The 15,742-nt window shown below is 49.7% G+C and overlaps 2 protein-coding genes across 7 annotated transcripts in view; both read left to right on the top strand.

The window, feature by feature from the left end:
* Positions 1–15,742, top strand: part of ANKRD39 (ankyrin repeat domain 39) — a 320,177-nt gene that overhangs the window by 52,343 nt on the left and 252,092 nt on the right. The window lies entirely within an intron of this gene.
* Positions 1–15,742, top strand: part of FAM178B (family with sequence similarity 178 member B) — a 173,604-nt gene that overhangs the window by 14,634 nt on the left and 143,228 nt on the right. For 4 of the 6 annotated variants that reach the window (XR_014515032.1, XM_083456602.1, XM_083456604.1 and 1 more), the window contains 2 exons: positions 579–701; positions 7,750–7,905. Coding sequence is in view for 5 of the 6 variants with exons in the window: in XM_083456602.1 (XP_083312728.1) it covers positions 579–701; positions 7,750–7,905 (279 nt within the window). In the remaining variant the exon portion in view is untranslated. The remainder of the gene's footprint in view (positions 1–578; positions 702–7,749; positions 7,906–15,742) is intronic. The other 2 variants (XM_083456606.1, XM_083456605.1) reach the window with 1 other exon arrangement.

Genomic DNA, 15,742 nt, shown 5'->3' on the forward strand with positions numbered 1-15,742 from the left:
GGGTGCCTATATCAGCTATGAACAAGTTCTCCATCATCTGTGCTGAGGTGGATTTAAAAGGCGCTCCCTCCCCATTCGTCAGGGCCTTTGGCCATGCTCCCCCTCCAGCACTCTCTCCATGGCACCACCCAGGCTCTCCAGCTGCAGCCTTCCCTGAGCTGGGGCCCTCCAGTCTGCATGTTTTGGGCCACAACTCCCATCAGCATGCTATTGCCATGCTAGCCTGGGGCTGATGAGAGCTGTAGTTGAGAACCAGTGGTGTAACGGGTAGAATGTTGGACTGTGGCCTGGGGGACCAGAGTTCAGATCCCTACTTGGTCATGAAGCTCCCTGGGTGACCTTGGGCCAGCCGCCGTCTCTTAGCTTAGCCATCTCACAGGGTTGTTGGGAGGAGAACAATATGTGTCACCTTGAGCTCCTTGGAGAAAAGGTGTGATATAAATGTAATAATAAATAAGCAGGCCATCAGGACTGGAGGTTGGAAGCCGGGGCAAAGCTGCTCCACTGATCCTTATGAAGCCCACATATCCCACTCAATCCTCTGCCCCTCTTCTCATGCTGCTGCTGTGGCTTTCTAGGGAACAATCCTGTGTGGATGAGGAGCTGGAAAGAAGCCTGGGGGAGAAGCTGCTGCTCTCCAACTCGTTCAGTTTGGTGGAGGCAACGGAAGAGAATGCAGCCTTGTCTCCTGAGGCTCGCAGGTAATGAGCCCCCCTTCTGCAGCTGGGCAGCAGGGAGTGGGAAGGGCTCAGCGCTTAGAGAAGGGTGGCCCTGGTTTTGGCACCTTGAGCACTTCAGGTGTTGGGCAGCATCTTCCGAGCACTAGCTGGATGACTGCGGAAAGATAACACAAGACGATCAGACTCTTGAAAGCCGATAGTGAGAGCAGATGCTGCTGCAGGGGGCCCACAGAGCATCTGGCTTGCAGACCGAAGGTTGCCAGTTCAATCCCTGGCATCTCCAGATAGGACTGGGAGAGATCCCCTGCCTGAAACCCTGGAGAGCTGCTGCCAGTCAGTGTAGGCAGTGCAGAGCTCAATGGGCCCCATGGTCTGACTAAGTATAACATGAGAAGGAATATACTCTGTACCAGAACGTACAGAACTCAGAGGCTCCGGCTGTCTTCACATTCCCGTTTTACTATGCACTCCATGGACTGTTCTGGGTTTTTAATCCGTGTTCACACAAGCACATTATCCTGAATGCATATGTATACTGTACTTTGTTACAAAATACGGCTGTTTGACATTCTTTCTCAAACCAGCTTTGCAGCAACTGGAGTCCTTAAGCTGATCTTTATTTGTTTCTAGCCAAGACGTGTTCACCTCCTCATATGTTAGAGACATCCTTGGCCCATCATTGGGGGGCAGCAGGGGGGCAGCAACTTCACTGTGCTGTAAGGGGCTCATGTGAACACAGCCAGAGCTGAAAAGGAAGCTGGGCACCCACAGCAAAATTTTTGTGGCTGCCGGGGTCCCCAGGAGTTTGCACCAGTGGGCCTGTATATCTTGGGCCCGGGGTTGAATGCTCGCCCAAAGGTCAAACTCCTGTTTGAAAAAAAGGAAAGAATCAGTGGCAAACCCTAGGCTTCATTAGTTGCCCTGTGATGTTTCCCCAGTGCTACTGCATTGTGGATGTCTGGAGGTGTCACTCTTGCACTGCAGCACAGCAGAAGCAGGACAAAAAATTGACATATAATAAGGAAATCAGCAGGAAACTGTGAGACACAGCTGGAAGCAAAGCAGGATGTCTGCCCCAAAATTTTTGCAGGGGCAAACAGCTTTGAAAGGGGAATGTTCACAGCTGCCCCAAATCCTACTAAGTTCAAAATGAAAAAGGTGCCTGGAGGGACCTGTTGTCTAACTTCCATGTAAGCTTTGTGTGAGCAAGTCAGGATGAGTGCTGATTAAATGGGTCACCCGGAGGAGCCCAAAGAAGCTTTGGGGGCCACATTTGCAGAGAAAGGCGTTCTGTCCACACCCTCCATTTCTCCTCCTATGAAGTTGTTTTCCTGCCCCCATAGGAATGATTGGCTCCATTAGTTCTGACGGGGGGGGGGGGGGGCAAAATTAGAGGGCAGTGGCTGAAGGCCCCCCTCTTCCCTTGCAGGGCATTCTGGTTGGAAGGGGCTTTCAGATCCCACTTGAGCATTTTGTGTGCTGAGTGGCGGATTCAACCTCTGTCCTCCATCTTTGGCTTTGATATTCAAGATGGCCACTGAAATGGGCCCGATTCTTTTTCAGACCTTGGCCGGCTCCATTATGTCCCAGACAGAGGCCTTTCTTTCCCAGCCCTGCTGCTCTCTGCTGGCCCTCATAGCTTCACCTGCCACGGGATAATTGAGACCAGGCCTTTCTGCCATTGACCCACATGAAACTCCCTCTGCTTGGACTGTTGACCTCAGGCAGAAGTCTTTTCTGGGTGGATGCTGAGGGTTTTGCCTTCTGTATGCAAAACAAAACACACACTCTCTGCCACTGAGCTGAAGGCTTCAGTTCCTTTCATGTTGTATTGCTGCAAATCAAGTTTAGACAACAGTTGCAAAGAATGCAGGCGCACAACCCCACCGCTTGATGGTAGGAGCTGAACTGGGGGGAAATGTGGGGAGCCAGGTTTATGGGCCCCTCTGTACCCTCCTTCAGGAGCCATTGGGTGCCATCCTAAAGCAACCCATCGTGGTGCCCACTCAGCACCAGGGTTGGAGGGCAGCTGCTTTACCGTTGCCCTTTGCCAGGCAGGCTGCTTGATTGAGCCTGGGGAGTGATCCCCTAGGAGCCATGGCAGCAAGGCGGGTGTGCCCGCTCCCCACCCAGCTCTTGGCACTGCAGCAGTGGTCCAGTCTCGCCGTCTCTTTTGGGGGAGCAAATGGCTCTGCATCAGTGGTTGTCGCTCATTATCCCAGCAAGGGAGGTGGGCAATTATCCGGAGACCTGGCAGAAGAGTTATTAGTCTGTCAGACTGCAGTCAAAGAAAAAGTGGGGGGAAGGCAGGAATTCGCAGTTCCTGAGATCAAAAGCAATTAACCCCTTGTGGGATGAGAATGGCTGCCGTTCCCACAGAATGCAGTAAGATGCAGACTGCTGAATGCAGTGGCCGTTTCCTCAAAACAATAATTTAAAAAGAGACGGATGACAAAGGAGCGACCTGTGAGGAGTGGAAGGTCTTAGGAACTCTCTACCAGGCCTGGCTATTTCTCCGCCTAACCCAGTGCTGTCTACTCTGACTGGCAGAGGCGCTTCCGTGCCTCAAGCAAGCAAGAAATCTTTGCTGTTGCCTGCTGCTAGCAAGACAGGAAGATGCCAAATGTTTAAAGCACACTTAAAACACATGGCTTCCCTCAATTCTGGGAACTGTGGTTTGTTAAGAGTGCTGGGAATTGTATCTCTGTAGGGGATAAACTGCAGTTCCCAGGATCTTTCCTTTTGGCTGGGGGAGCAAGACAAGAACCCCCTCTTCTTTTCAGAACCCCTCTTCTGGAAGAGTTCTCCTCAGGGAGGTTTGCTTGTATTTGCGGCACTAGCTGAGGACATTTCTCCTCTCCCGGGCTTTTGCGTGTTAATTCCTGTGGCAGCTAGTGGGGCTTTTCTGGGGGATTCCTTGGTGGTGAAGCCTCTGGGGTTTTGGAGGGCTTTGATCATAGACTCCCAATCTGCAAGCACCCTTGGTCCACCTGGCTCTGTGCTGGCACCACACGGACGGGCTGTGGCTCTCTGGGGCGCCCGTCTCCCCCAGCCTTCTCCAGAGGCACCCGGATTTCAACCTGGGACCTTCTGCCTGCAGCGCACGGTCTCTGTCACAGAGCTGTGGCCCCTCCCTGTCTTTTTGTGGGTGGATAGGTGGGGATGCCCCTTCATGGATCCTTGCCTTGTCGTGGCGAAGGGGCTTGAATAACTCTGAGAAGCTGTGCGCCATGCCCTGCAGGGCCACAAAAGACGGACAGGTCATAGTCGAGAGTTTAGACTAAATGTGATCCACCTGGAGAAGGAACTGGCAAACCACTCCAGGATTTTGCCAAGAAAACTCCATGGACATAAAAAAAGGAGAAGCTTTGAGAAGAAAATGAGAGTTACGGAACTTGGGCACACAGACTGTGCTTTGTGAATTTTGCTAGGAAGGTGACTTTACCTGTTGCAATCATAGGGAAATAATAGTTGTTTATCGTAGAAAGTAAAAGACCTGCATAGAAAAGTTTCCAGTTGTAACCAAGCTAACTGATCTAGAGAAGTGAAAGCCAGCCATGCTTTGCTGCTTCTGTTCTCAGAGGATAGATCCAGGATGGCCTCTCATCTTGAGGTCCGAGAGAGGTGTCAGGAGGTGGAAGTTGCAAACAGGATGCCTCCTAAGACATATCCATCTAAATTTTAAAAGATAGGGAGGTCAGCACAGAGGCAGAAGGTATAGGAGTAGCCTGGGAATCTGGAGGCCTCTTGCTCTATCTGGTTTTAACCTCATGCAACCCAGTTTCTGCAAGCTGAGTTGCACCCAAATTTCCACCCACAAAGCGTGACTGTGGAAAGTTCAGAGGCAGCTGCTTCACCACTTTGAAAGTGGGGTGTTCCCTTCCTCCCCCCCCCCATCCCTGGAGTCGTGTCATGGGAACAGGGGACAGCGCTGAACATGAGACGGACAGGCCCATTTGTGTCTCGTGCCCCAAGACAGAGATGAAATCAGGAGCCTTCCCCCTTTATCCCTCATCTGGGCCAGGATAGACAAGGATAACTGAGCACAATTGTCCATGCTTAGCCATGTTAGATAGACCACCGCAATGTGTTCTGAAGCTGTTTTTGAGGGCTCCTTGAAGTCTGTTCAACTGCCAGGTTGCTGAACAGGAAACATATGAGCTCCGCTCGTGTCAAGCTGGGTCTTCCCAGTTCTAACACCTGCTCCATCCATTCCTCTGACCATTTGCTTGGACACCCAAGACTTTATTTTGGTGCCCAAGAGCCAGACTTGACATGACGTGGAAGATCTGTGACTGGACCTCCCCATGGGAACGGAAGAGTCCTGGGAGAGAGATTTAATGGTGCTTAATGGTGGGGCTGGCCCCATGCTCTCCCCTCCACCAAACCTTCTTCCCTGCCTCCTCTGTTTTGGCTCTGCACAGGATTGGAGAGGGAAGCCGCAGGGTCCCTTGCTTAGAGCCACAGTTCTCCTTCCAGGCGAGGCCCCCTGCATCTGGTAGTATATTGCACCGGCACAGATCCGCAATCGCAACCTGTCAGTGGAGTTGTTTTCTGCATGCAGTCATTGTCCTACTTCTCTTGTGAGTGTTGCTTCAAAACTCTTCAGTTCAGGAGCCCTGCTGGGACCGGAGATTAAAGGAGAAATCAATCCAGTGGTTTGCTGTTAATCTTCCTCACTTTCTCCAGAATTCCAGCCAGAGAAATGCTGGTCAGCACTTTAGGCTAACGGGAAAGCGAACCCGAGCAAAATTGGTTGGTCTTTTTAGCTGTATCATGTAATTCCTTTGCCTAGTGCTTTTAAGCCTTGCTACACTTGCTTGGAAAAAAATCTGTTGTTTCCTTGGGATTTACTTGCAGGAAAATACACTCAGTTCAATGCAGCTGCTTTTACCGATGGAGCCCTGAGGCTTGCCAAAAGCCAATCAGGGAGGGCATTCTGGTCACAGTTTTCGTATGGATCATTGTTACTACATGCCAACAAACTCTGCCTGCTGGCTTAGAATCTAGACGAGGGCAAGGGACCCCCGAGCGATTTGTTGAAAGCATTTATACTCCCAGAGTGGCTTGCAGGCAGGCAGGCAGATAAACAGATGATAGCTCCTCAGCAGCAGAGCATCTGCCTGACATGCAGAAGGTTGCAGGTTGAATTCCTGGCATCTCCAGGTAAGGCTGGGAATGGTTTCCTGTCTGAAACCCAGGAGAGCTGCTGCCAGTCAGTGTTGAAAAGCTGTGCTTGATGAACCAATGGCCTGACTGCACTAAGCCTCTTCTGATGTTTCCATACCCAAAAGGACCCCCCCCCAAACTAGAATTTGCCGCCTTTGATCTTTTTGAATTCATGGCCACCATCCTGCTCTTCTTTTAAGGATGTGCAGGGCAAGGCAGATGCAGTGGCGTAGCAAGTGGTACCCGGTGCAGAAAATTTCTTGCCCCCCCCCCCATTGAACTTACAGTTGCAAGTGTTATTTTCTGGTTTATTTACTTAACATGGTGAGCATAAGCACTTAAAACCATTTCCCCCTAACTTTGTTCTCTGCAAATTTTGAAATTGCATCGTCAAAATCAGTTCCTTTCACTACTTGGTTTTCAATTGACAAGATGGCTAAGCCAGAAAGCCGAGCTTGGCTCACACTGGACCTAAGATAACTCTTGACTGAGCATTTTATCCTTACAACATCAACTTTGTGAGGCAGCTCAGACTGAGAGGGAGCGGCTTGCCCAAGGTCACCCAGTAAATTTCTTGGCTGAATGGGGATTTGAATTCTGGTCTCTCAACCAGGTCCTGGCCCTTCACTCTAAGCACTACTGGACCATACTTTTGTTTAGCCGTAGTCTCCTAGAGTGAGCTCCAGCCAAGCCTCATTGGCAATGGCTGTAAAATGGAACCAAGTCCCCTTGCATGTAGTGTGCAGCAGAAAACTCAGGGCAGGGATGCTGCAGCCTATTGTGGCTCTTAGCTGAAGAGCACACCTGCCTGAAACATGCATTTCCAAAACCCACCCCAGCCTTTCTCAGTGTGCACTTTGCAAAACCCTGAAACCCAACTTTCACTCATCCTAGCTGCACTCTGTGTGTTGCCATTGGCTATCTCTTTAAGAAGCCGGCAGAACCCAAGCCAAGAAGGAGGGATAAGGAAGTTGGGGGGAAAACACTTTTTATTAAGTGTAGGCTGTTGTATTAGAGAGGCACATCTTTGCTACTCATAAAAAATGTATTCCCACGTCTCTTGAAAACACATAATTGAAGGGGGAGGAAATTAAATCAATGGACTCTTTTGGGGGTTTCTGGCAGAGGCACGGGGTGGGGGCAGTTGATTTCTTTGCATAAACTGGGTTCTTTTGTTTTGTTTTTTAATGCTGATAATCATGGAGGCCACTTGGTCCTCCAGTGACAATGCCGGATCCAAGAGCACTCTCAGATTGCAAACCTGATCCCTTTAGGCCAGGGTGGTGTAACCTGCTCCAGAATAGGCTGAGCACTAGGAGGCTGGACGAGACAAACCACGAACAAATCTCCCTTTTGTCAGGTTTATTGACTATCACAGGGTAGGCCAAAGCACAGCACAGCCCTTTGTGCTACATTTCCAAAGCTGGGTGAGCAGGGTGGATTTGATTTAAATCACAGTTTAAACCACAATTTAAATCACTAGTCAGTAAGACTCGATTTAAATCACTTTTTTTTAAACAGAAAGACTCATTCTTGCTGGTATAATCTTAATTTTTACAACCGGATGAAGGTTTCATTTTTGGAATAATAAATGCTACCTACACGGAGGGGAGACTGGGGGCAAAGGGGAGGCCAGCCTGCCGAGCACCCAGGGCTGCGCTGTGCTGCTCCTCCCAGTGCCACGTGTGGGCAAAATGGGGCTGGTTCCATTGTCCTGCGTGCTCCACCTTCGGAGGCAGCAGGGGCTTCTCGGAGGGGGATTGGGGCCCAAAGGGGGCGTGCGGGACAGGCAGTGTCTTCGGCCTCGGCAGGCCGCTGCAGCGGCCTGGGAAGTCGGTCTGGACAGAAACAAAATGAGACTGGGCTGTTTCTAAAAGGCTGGTTTTCCTCCTCTTCCCAGGTTCCTCCTGGAGCAGTTCCTTGTCAGCCAGGCCACAATCCCAGCTGTTCATCCCGGGGAATGCATCTTCGTGTTGCCTCCCTACCTGAGGACGGCTTTGACCCTTGACACTGTTCGGCTGAATCCGCAGAGTCAGCTAGAAAGATATTTCTTTGGGTGAGTTCTCTGTTCAACTGGAAGGTAAAGAATATATTGTGGGCCTCAAGGAAGTCACGGCTTCAGGCCAGAGGGTGCAGGAGACCGGCTGAGAGGGTCAAACCTGTCCCTGGTCTGTACCATTTCAGCCTGAAGGTCAGTGAATAGCTGAATGCCAGGGAGAAGACTTCCTGCCTAGACTTCTCTTTGACATGCTAGCTTTCTGTGTGCAGGGATTCCCACCCACCCCTCCCCATAGAGAAGAAGAAGAAGAAGAGAAGAAGAGTTTGGATTTGATATGCCACTTTATCACTATCCAAAGGAGTATCAAAGCAGCTAACATTCTCCTTTCCCTTCCTCCCCCACAACAAACACTCTGTGAGGTGAGTGAGGCTGAGAGACTTCAGAGAAGTGTGACTGGCCCAAGGTCACCCAGCAGCTGCAGGTGGAGGAACGGAGACGCGAACCCGGTTCACCAGGTTACGATACTACCACTCTTAACCACTACACCACACTGGCTCTCTGTGTGGCTTCCATCATATTATCCTTCTGCCTGCAGTCTGAAATGGTGTAACTCAGGCACAAGTTGATCACCTCAGTGAGAACTAGGCCAGTCCCTTAGTCCAGTCTTGCAAAATGCAGGGGATTCTATTTCTAATCCACCTCTGAGGAGCAGTATACATTGGTATGATACTGGAGATTTCGCCATGGCCTTGATCCAGGACTCCTTGCAGTTAGAGTCCTCTAGTCACTCCACTCCAAAGAGGAGACTCCTTGGGGGACCAAGAGAGCCCTTTGGAAAGATCCTTGCAGCTGGGAACCCCATTACCCCCAAGGAGCCACTGGCTGCAGATGTCAGTGCTGGTCCTGTGGCTGATCAGGAGGCAGCAGGGCTGGTCCTTCAGTAAGCGACTCCCTAGCTTTGCTATAAAGCTCAGCCTATGGCTGCAGGACCTTGCGGAGACGTGGAGGTAAGGCCTCCGTTGCAGGAGCACTAGCCATGGTCCTGAATCCACATGATGACCTCCCCCAAAGATGCCTTGCCTTGGGAACCAGAAATGCCCACCCTTCCTTTGCTCAGACCTTCGCCCCTCCTCAGGAGTGAGCATCCCCACATGCTTATTGTGGAAGCTGGAGGAAGATCACCTGTGGATCTTGGGGGCAAGAGCCTGGAACTTCCTTGACTGAAGCATCTCTCCGCTGAGGAACACTGCCTCTTACTGATCACATGGCCTGACCCCTCATCTTTCGCAGCCCCCCGTGGGGCAGAAGTTGCTCTTGCAGAAGAAGCCTCCTGTGCCCCCGCCTGCCTGCCTGCCTGCCACTTGCTGAGCATTTTACTCGCTCGAGTGAGTGATTTGAACGATGTGGACACAGATGATCTTCCCAGGTCAATGCTGCTTTCCCTGTCGCTGGAAATGGGGGGCCTGCGGCCATCGTGATAATTGGCTTCAAAACAGCTTAGGTTTGCTTCTGCTTCTCTTGCCTCTGTGTCGCCAGCCAGCATATTATTTCAGCATCAGAATGAATAACTCATGGCCTTCTGCTTTGCTGGGGCAGCAGTGAGACCCGGATCCTGGTGAACACATTAAGCCTTGGTGAAATTTGGAAGCAGTGAGGAATTGGGCAGAAGTGGGAATCCGAGGGGCCTCCACCAAGAACACAGATTCATACTTTCAGTTTGCAAAGATGGGGAGTTTTTCTTTCCTTCTTCCTTCAGTGGAGGAACTGAATCTCTCCAGCTGTGGTGTGCCCCCCCCCCTTAAAACCTGGTCCTCTTTTAGGTAGCCCCCAAGGCCCTGGTGGAAACAGAAGAAAATGCTAAGAGTTTATTTTGCTCTTTAAAGTTTTCACCATATGCAGAAGAGGCAACCAACTTTTAAAAAGCACCTTGCCTCTTCAGGAACACTGCTGTGCAACTGTGTTCTGCAGGGGCCATGGGCATATGAAATTGCAAGTCCGTGGGTTTCCATGACGGTGTGACGGTGATTCACATACCAAATAGTCTTGTTTCTGGAGTTGTAAAGAACCTTTTCAGACAATTGAGACAGGAAAATGGCAGAAGCCGACTTAATGTACTGTCAGTTTAGCTTGGTCTATTAATGCAACAAGAACTGTTCAAATCAAAGAACTGGCTAGCCTGGTGTTTTGCCTCTGACAGTGGCCAGCCACTATTGGGGCACACAGTTCCCATCGTTCTCTGCAAAGAAGGATTGATTGACAAACCACTCTGGAAAATGTAGCTCTGTGAAGGGAGAAGCTGTCTCCCAACACCTCTCAGCACCTTTAACAACTACACTTCCCAGGCGTCTCTGGGGAACCCACAACTGCTGAATGTGGCAGGATGCCTCTTGAAATGCGTAGTGCAGCAGCTGGGACCTGATTCCTTCCATGGGGTTTTGCCCAGGGAAGTGGCTGGCATTTCCTTTGCCTGTCTTGGCGGGAAGAAATGACTTTCGTGCCTGTCAGCGGATGTTCCTGATTCAGGGTGTGCCTCCCTCCTGCCCTCCCTCTGTCAACCGCACAACTCCCCTCTTGTCTGACATCCTTGCAATTCCGCTTCCAACAGTGCCGTGCAGCTCCTCCAATTAGCAGAGCCAATGCGGGCTAATTACTGTCAGAATCTCGTTCAGTGCAGCGGTTTCCCTCCCCCCCCCCCCCCCCCGCCACCACCCTGCTTGGTTGGAGCTGAGCAAAGCAGTCACTTCATTGTTATTCTGGCGCAGGCTCCACTGTGCTCTGGGGGGGGGGGGGGCTCTCAATTGCCATTTATCATAGGGATGCTGTGCGTTACAGGTAACCTACTTTTGCAGCTCTGCTAGAATATTCACGAGTTTGTGCTGCACATATTCCCATACAAATGAGCACACGGGCAAGGCACATGCGTGAAACACACATGTAGAGTGAAAGGAAGCACTCTGGTTGCAGTCCAGCCTGCCCATAGTGTGCTTCCAGGTGGGGCTCAGTGTTGCCAGCAGGCGTTCTTAATTTTCTGTAGAAAGGATAAATCTGGATTATATGAGGGGGAAACTACGGGCTGCCACATTGAACCCAATGGCGTCACATGGGCACTGTAGAAAAACCTGTGCCATCCTGTCTCAAAGCTCCTGTGCAATCAAAGGCACAAGCATATTGTCTCTGCATTCGATGAAGATTGAGCCAAGAGATGGACAGATCCATCCGTGTCAGTTTCACATGTGCTCATTCATATAAGCTTGTGCTGTTGTTTTTCTGCAAGGGACAGTTGCTGTGGCAGCAGACCAAGGTGTTCTGGATTAACTAATCCAGAATAAAGATTGTCTCGCTTCAGTGTTCACTGTGTCTTTCTCAGATTAAACCCCAGTAAACCCCACGGGGTTTGATGGGGTCACACTTGAGTATACAGGATTTTTTCATATTTGTATTTTTTGATGCAACAGAACAAAATAGCTCCAGTTCTAGAAAAAGAGTGAAGGTAATTCCCTCATGGCTTCACTGAGCTGCACACACCCACACATATATATGTCGGAAGCCTACCAATTTGTTCTCAGACAGCTGGGGAGAAATTTCTTTTTCTCGTCATGCAACCCAGAAAGAGGTAAAAAGAAAGAAAGAAAATGCAACACGCTGATTTATTTTTATCAAATAAAATACTGCCAATCATTCTAAAATTACATAGGAAGAGGTAAAAAAAGAAGATTTTAAAAAGAAAATAAGCCAAGGAGTAAGGAGAAAATTTACAGGAAGGAAGGAACTGTGATAGGATGCAAGAACAGGGCAGTTTCAGAAGGTCTTGGGGGCAGCATAAAATTAGGTTGAGTGTGGATGTGGCCGCCAGGTTGTAGGCTAGGTTGCTGTACTTCTTGGACCATCCTCAGTGGCATTTCCAGTTCACGTTCCCTTCTTCCAGTGATAACCCGTCTCTTACCACATTGGAGCTTCAGCAGCATCTGAGAGAGCTTGGGCAGAGATGGAGCTTGTCTGTCACTGCCAGGCTCCAGCCAAACCGCCAGCGCTTTCCAAACTGTGTGTTGTGACATGTTAACGTGTCGGCTGTGGTGTGTAGGTGTGTTGCGCAAAAGCTCCCCATGCTCCTGCCAGGGTTGCAAAGGGGTTGGTTTAAACTCTGGTTTGCTAGTAAAACTGATTTGCTGTGTCGCGAAATGATGCATGTCTTAAGACTGTGTCATCAACATGAAAAATTAGGAAAGCTTTGCATCAGACCATCAAAATGAGTCAGATGGTGCTGCCTGACTTTTATGAACGCTCTGCCCACAATGCAGTTCCTCAGCACTTCTGGCAGGAGCTGCCAGGGCTACAACCAGGAGCTCACGGTTCTTTGCGCAGGTGCCCTATGTGGCTACAGGTCAGAGCATCATCTTGGGAGGTGAAGCCAGGCTGCCCATTGGTTCTCCACAGCTAGAAAGGGTGATGCAGGCATCCTGTTCAGTCTGGGCCTTTGCCTGGGTGGCAGCTGTCTTCTCGTTCTTGGCTTGGGACAGGGGCAGGGAGCAGGAATTCAGTTCATTTGCATTTTTATGCAAACCTATGTAATTCATCCTTCCCCAAACAGTACAGAACTGAAGCTTAGCGATCCTTCTCCAAATTTTGTGACGCACTTCTCCAATCAAACAGCGTGTGCCAAACTACACATATTAGGGGAAGTGTACGTTGAAATGCATCTCTTAGTGACAATGGTATGCAAAATGAATTATGATAGAATAATTGCTTGCAGAAATGCCTATGTTAGGAGAAATTTGCACTAAAATGCTGGTGGAATTTCTTGAGGAAAGTGCAAAAATGTGGAAAACTGAAGTTCAGATTGGAAAAACAAGAAACTGAAATGGAGACATTGGCCTGCTCTGGTTCCGTCTCCTACTGGACACTCAGCTCTGGCAGTGACTGAGCACCCAACATGCAAACAAGCCGCATTGTTACAAGGAAGGTGGCTGTCTTTCCCTTTCTAGCATCGTTTGGGTTGTGTGCCAAGTCTCTGAACCCTGGACTAGGACATTTCTGCGTGGAAATGCCCCCCTGACACACCTCAAGTCCTGACACCCGCTCTGTCATTTATACAGGCTTGCACAGCACATTTCATTAGCATGTGCACCCAAGGAATTTATTTAGTTCAACAAAGGAAAGAATTGGGGGGAAATTGCAAGACAAACAAAGAAGGACAAGGAAGAGGTAAAGAGGCAAAAAGCTAACAAAAGGTCTACAACAGGAGCAGTCAAAAAGTCAAAACAGAATTTTTCCTGCAGAGAAAAGGAGCTGTGCCAAGCTGACCAGGGGCAGGTAGATCTGGAGGGCCAGGGGCAGGGGGCTTCTCCCCCTCCTTGCTTGCATGCCATAAAAGCTGCCTCTCACCCCCACTAATATCTCTCCACAAAAGGCGTCAAGCAGAGCTCAGGGGGAGACAGAGCCACGAGACAGACACAGGCAGAAGAAAAAGGCTGGAATGGATCTGCAGCTTCTGTCTGTGCCAACAACAACAACAATTTATTATTTATACCCCACCCATCTGGCTGAGTTTCACCAGCCACTCTGCAAGCGGCCTCCTCCCTTACCACTGCTTCCAGAGGCAGACACAGGTAGAACCCTTTTCTCCTTCTGCGTCTCTCTCTGCTTCCCCCCCCCCCTTCTCCTTTCCACCTTTGTTGCTCTCCCCTTGCCACTCCCCACAAGTCGTGGCAACTGAGGGAGCCGAGCTGCCACTCCGTGCTCCTTGCCACAAACCCCAAATCTTTTTGAAACATTAGGCTGTGCCTGGGCACACCCTGTGTGCATCCCTATACAGTGGTACCTCGGGTTAAGTACTTAATTCGTTCCGGAGGTCCGTTCTTAACCTGAAACTGTTCTTAACCTGAAGCACCACTTTAGCTAATGGGGCCTTCTGCTGCTGCTGCTGCTGCTGCGCCGCCGGAGCATGATTTCTGTTCTCATCCTGAAGCACTATTTCTGGGTTAGCGGAGTCTGTAACCTGAAGCGTATGTAACCTGAGGTACCACTGTAGTTACTTACTCTTTGACTTCTGTGTTTCTGCCACACACACCCCCAGCATACCCGCCTCTGTCATCACTTACCTTGGCCCCAGGTTGCTCTCCTGGCTGTAGGGGCATTGCTGAGTACATAAGAGATCATAGAGAATCATAGAATCATAGAGTTGGAAGAGACCACAAGGGCCATCGAGTCCAACCCCCTGCCAAGCAGGAAACACCATCAGAGCACTCCTGACATATGATTGTCAAGCCTCTGCTTAAAGACCTCCAAAGAAGGAGACTCCACCACACTCCTTCACAGCAAATTCCACTGTCGAACAGCTCTTACTGTCAGGAAGTTCTTCCTAATGTTTAGGTGGAATCTTCTTTCTTGTAGTTTGGATCCATTGCTCCGTGTCCGCTTCTCTGGAGCAGCAGAAAACAACCTTTCTCCCTCCTCTATGTGATATCCTTTTATATATTTGAACATGGCTATCATATCACCCCTTAACCTCCTCTTCTCCAGGCTAAACATGCCCAGCTCCCTTAGCCGATCCTCATAAGGCATCGTTTCCAGGCCTTTGACCATTTTGGTTGCCCTCCTCTGGACACGTTCCAGTTTGTCAGTGTCCTTCTTGAACTGTGGTGCCCAGAACTGGACACAGTACTCCAGGTGAGGTCTGACCAGAGCAGAATACAGTGGCACTATTACTTCCCTTGATCTAGATGCTATACTCCTATTGATGCAGCCCAGAATTGCATTGGCTTTTTTAGCTGCCGCGTCACACTGTTGGCTCATGTCAAGTTTGTGGTCAACCAAGACTCCTAGATCCTTTTCCAGGTGTCACCCATCTTGTATTTGTGCCTCTCATTTTTTTTGCCCAAGTGGAATACTTTCTCCCTGTTAAAATTCATCTTGTTTGTTTTGGCCCAGTTCTCTAATCTGTCAAGGTCGTTTTGAAGTGTGATCCTGTCCTCCGGGGTGTTAGCCACCCCTCCCAGTTTGGTGTCATCTGCAAATTTGATCAGGATGCCCTTGAGTTCATCATCCAAGATTCAGGGCACTGACCCCTAGATACATATTTACACATGTCGCCTAATAGGTACAGACGTAACTTTAGTAGTTGAGTTTCACAGAAAGCAAGCCAACTAATTTCCCAATCAAATCACCCTAGGTGAATTCCCTAATTAATATGCCATCCCAGCTCCAGATCAGTCCAAATCAGATCTGCTTCAATGCACTCATATCCCCCACATGAATCTCTAGATAAAGTCATCCTAATTTATTTCCCCAAATTTAATACCTTACTGCATAACCCAGATCACCCACACCCAATTTTATTTCCCTGAAATTCATTACCCATCAAGTAATATTCAGCGCTTTTACAACAACAACCACCCTGCACACACAACATTTGGGGTCTCATGAGCCCCACCCCTACCAACCCCCCACCCATGAGTCACTCTTCCTTCTTGGATTCTCCTTGAACAGAATTGGCCTTTTGGAGCCTGAGGTCCCGACTAGGCTGATCTAATACCTACATCAGCTCCACACAGGCAATTAACCTCTGACCTGGCCTATATTTAAATGCCCTTTCCATTATCCGACAAAGGCCCTTTGGATTCCAACGACACGAGGCAAGTCTGCGCTTTCCTTGTAATTCCATGCTCATCAATACCCTTTATGTCAGGATCCAGCCTCGCTCCCCTAAGGGCTGACGCTGGACGGGCTGGGAGGCAGGCAAGGCGAATTGGAGGCCAGAGCAGCCTGAGCCCAGCAGCTGGAATTTTGGACAAGTCACTCAGCCTATTGAGAGCCTCCAGACAGGCAGGAAGTGGGGCACAAGGAGACCAGCTCATCTTCCTTTGTGCAATTAAAAGAAGAGTTGCAGCTGGATGAC

The sequence above is a fragment of the Podarcis tiliguerta genome (assembly GCF_965153285.1).
Source record: "Podarcis tiliguerta genome assembly, chromosome: 8".
NCBI classification, from domain to species: Eukaryota; Metazoa; Chordata; class Lepidosauria; order Squamata; family Lacertidae; genus Podarcis; species Podarcis tiliguerta.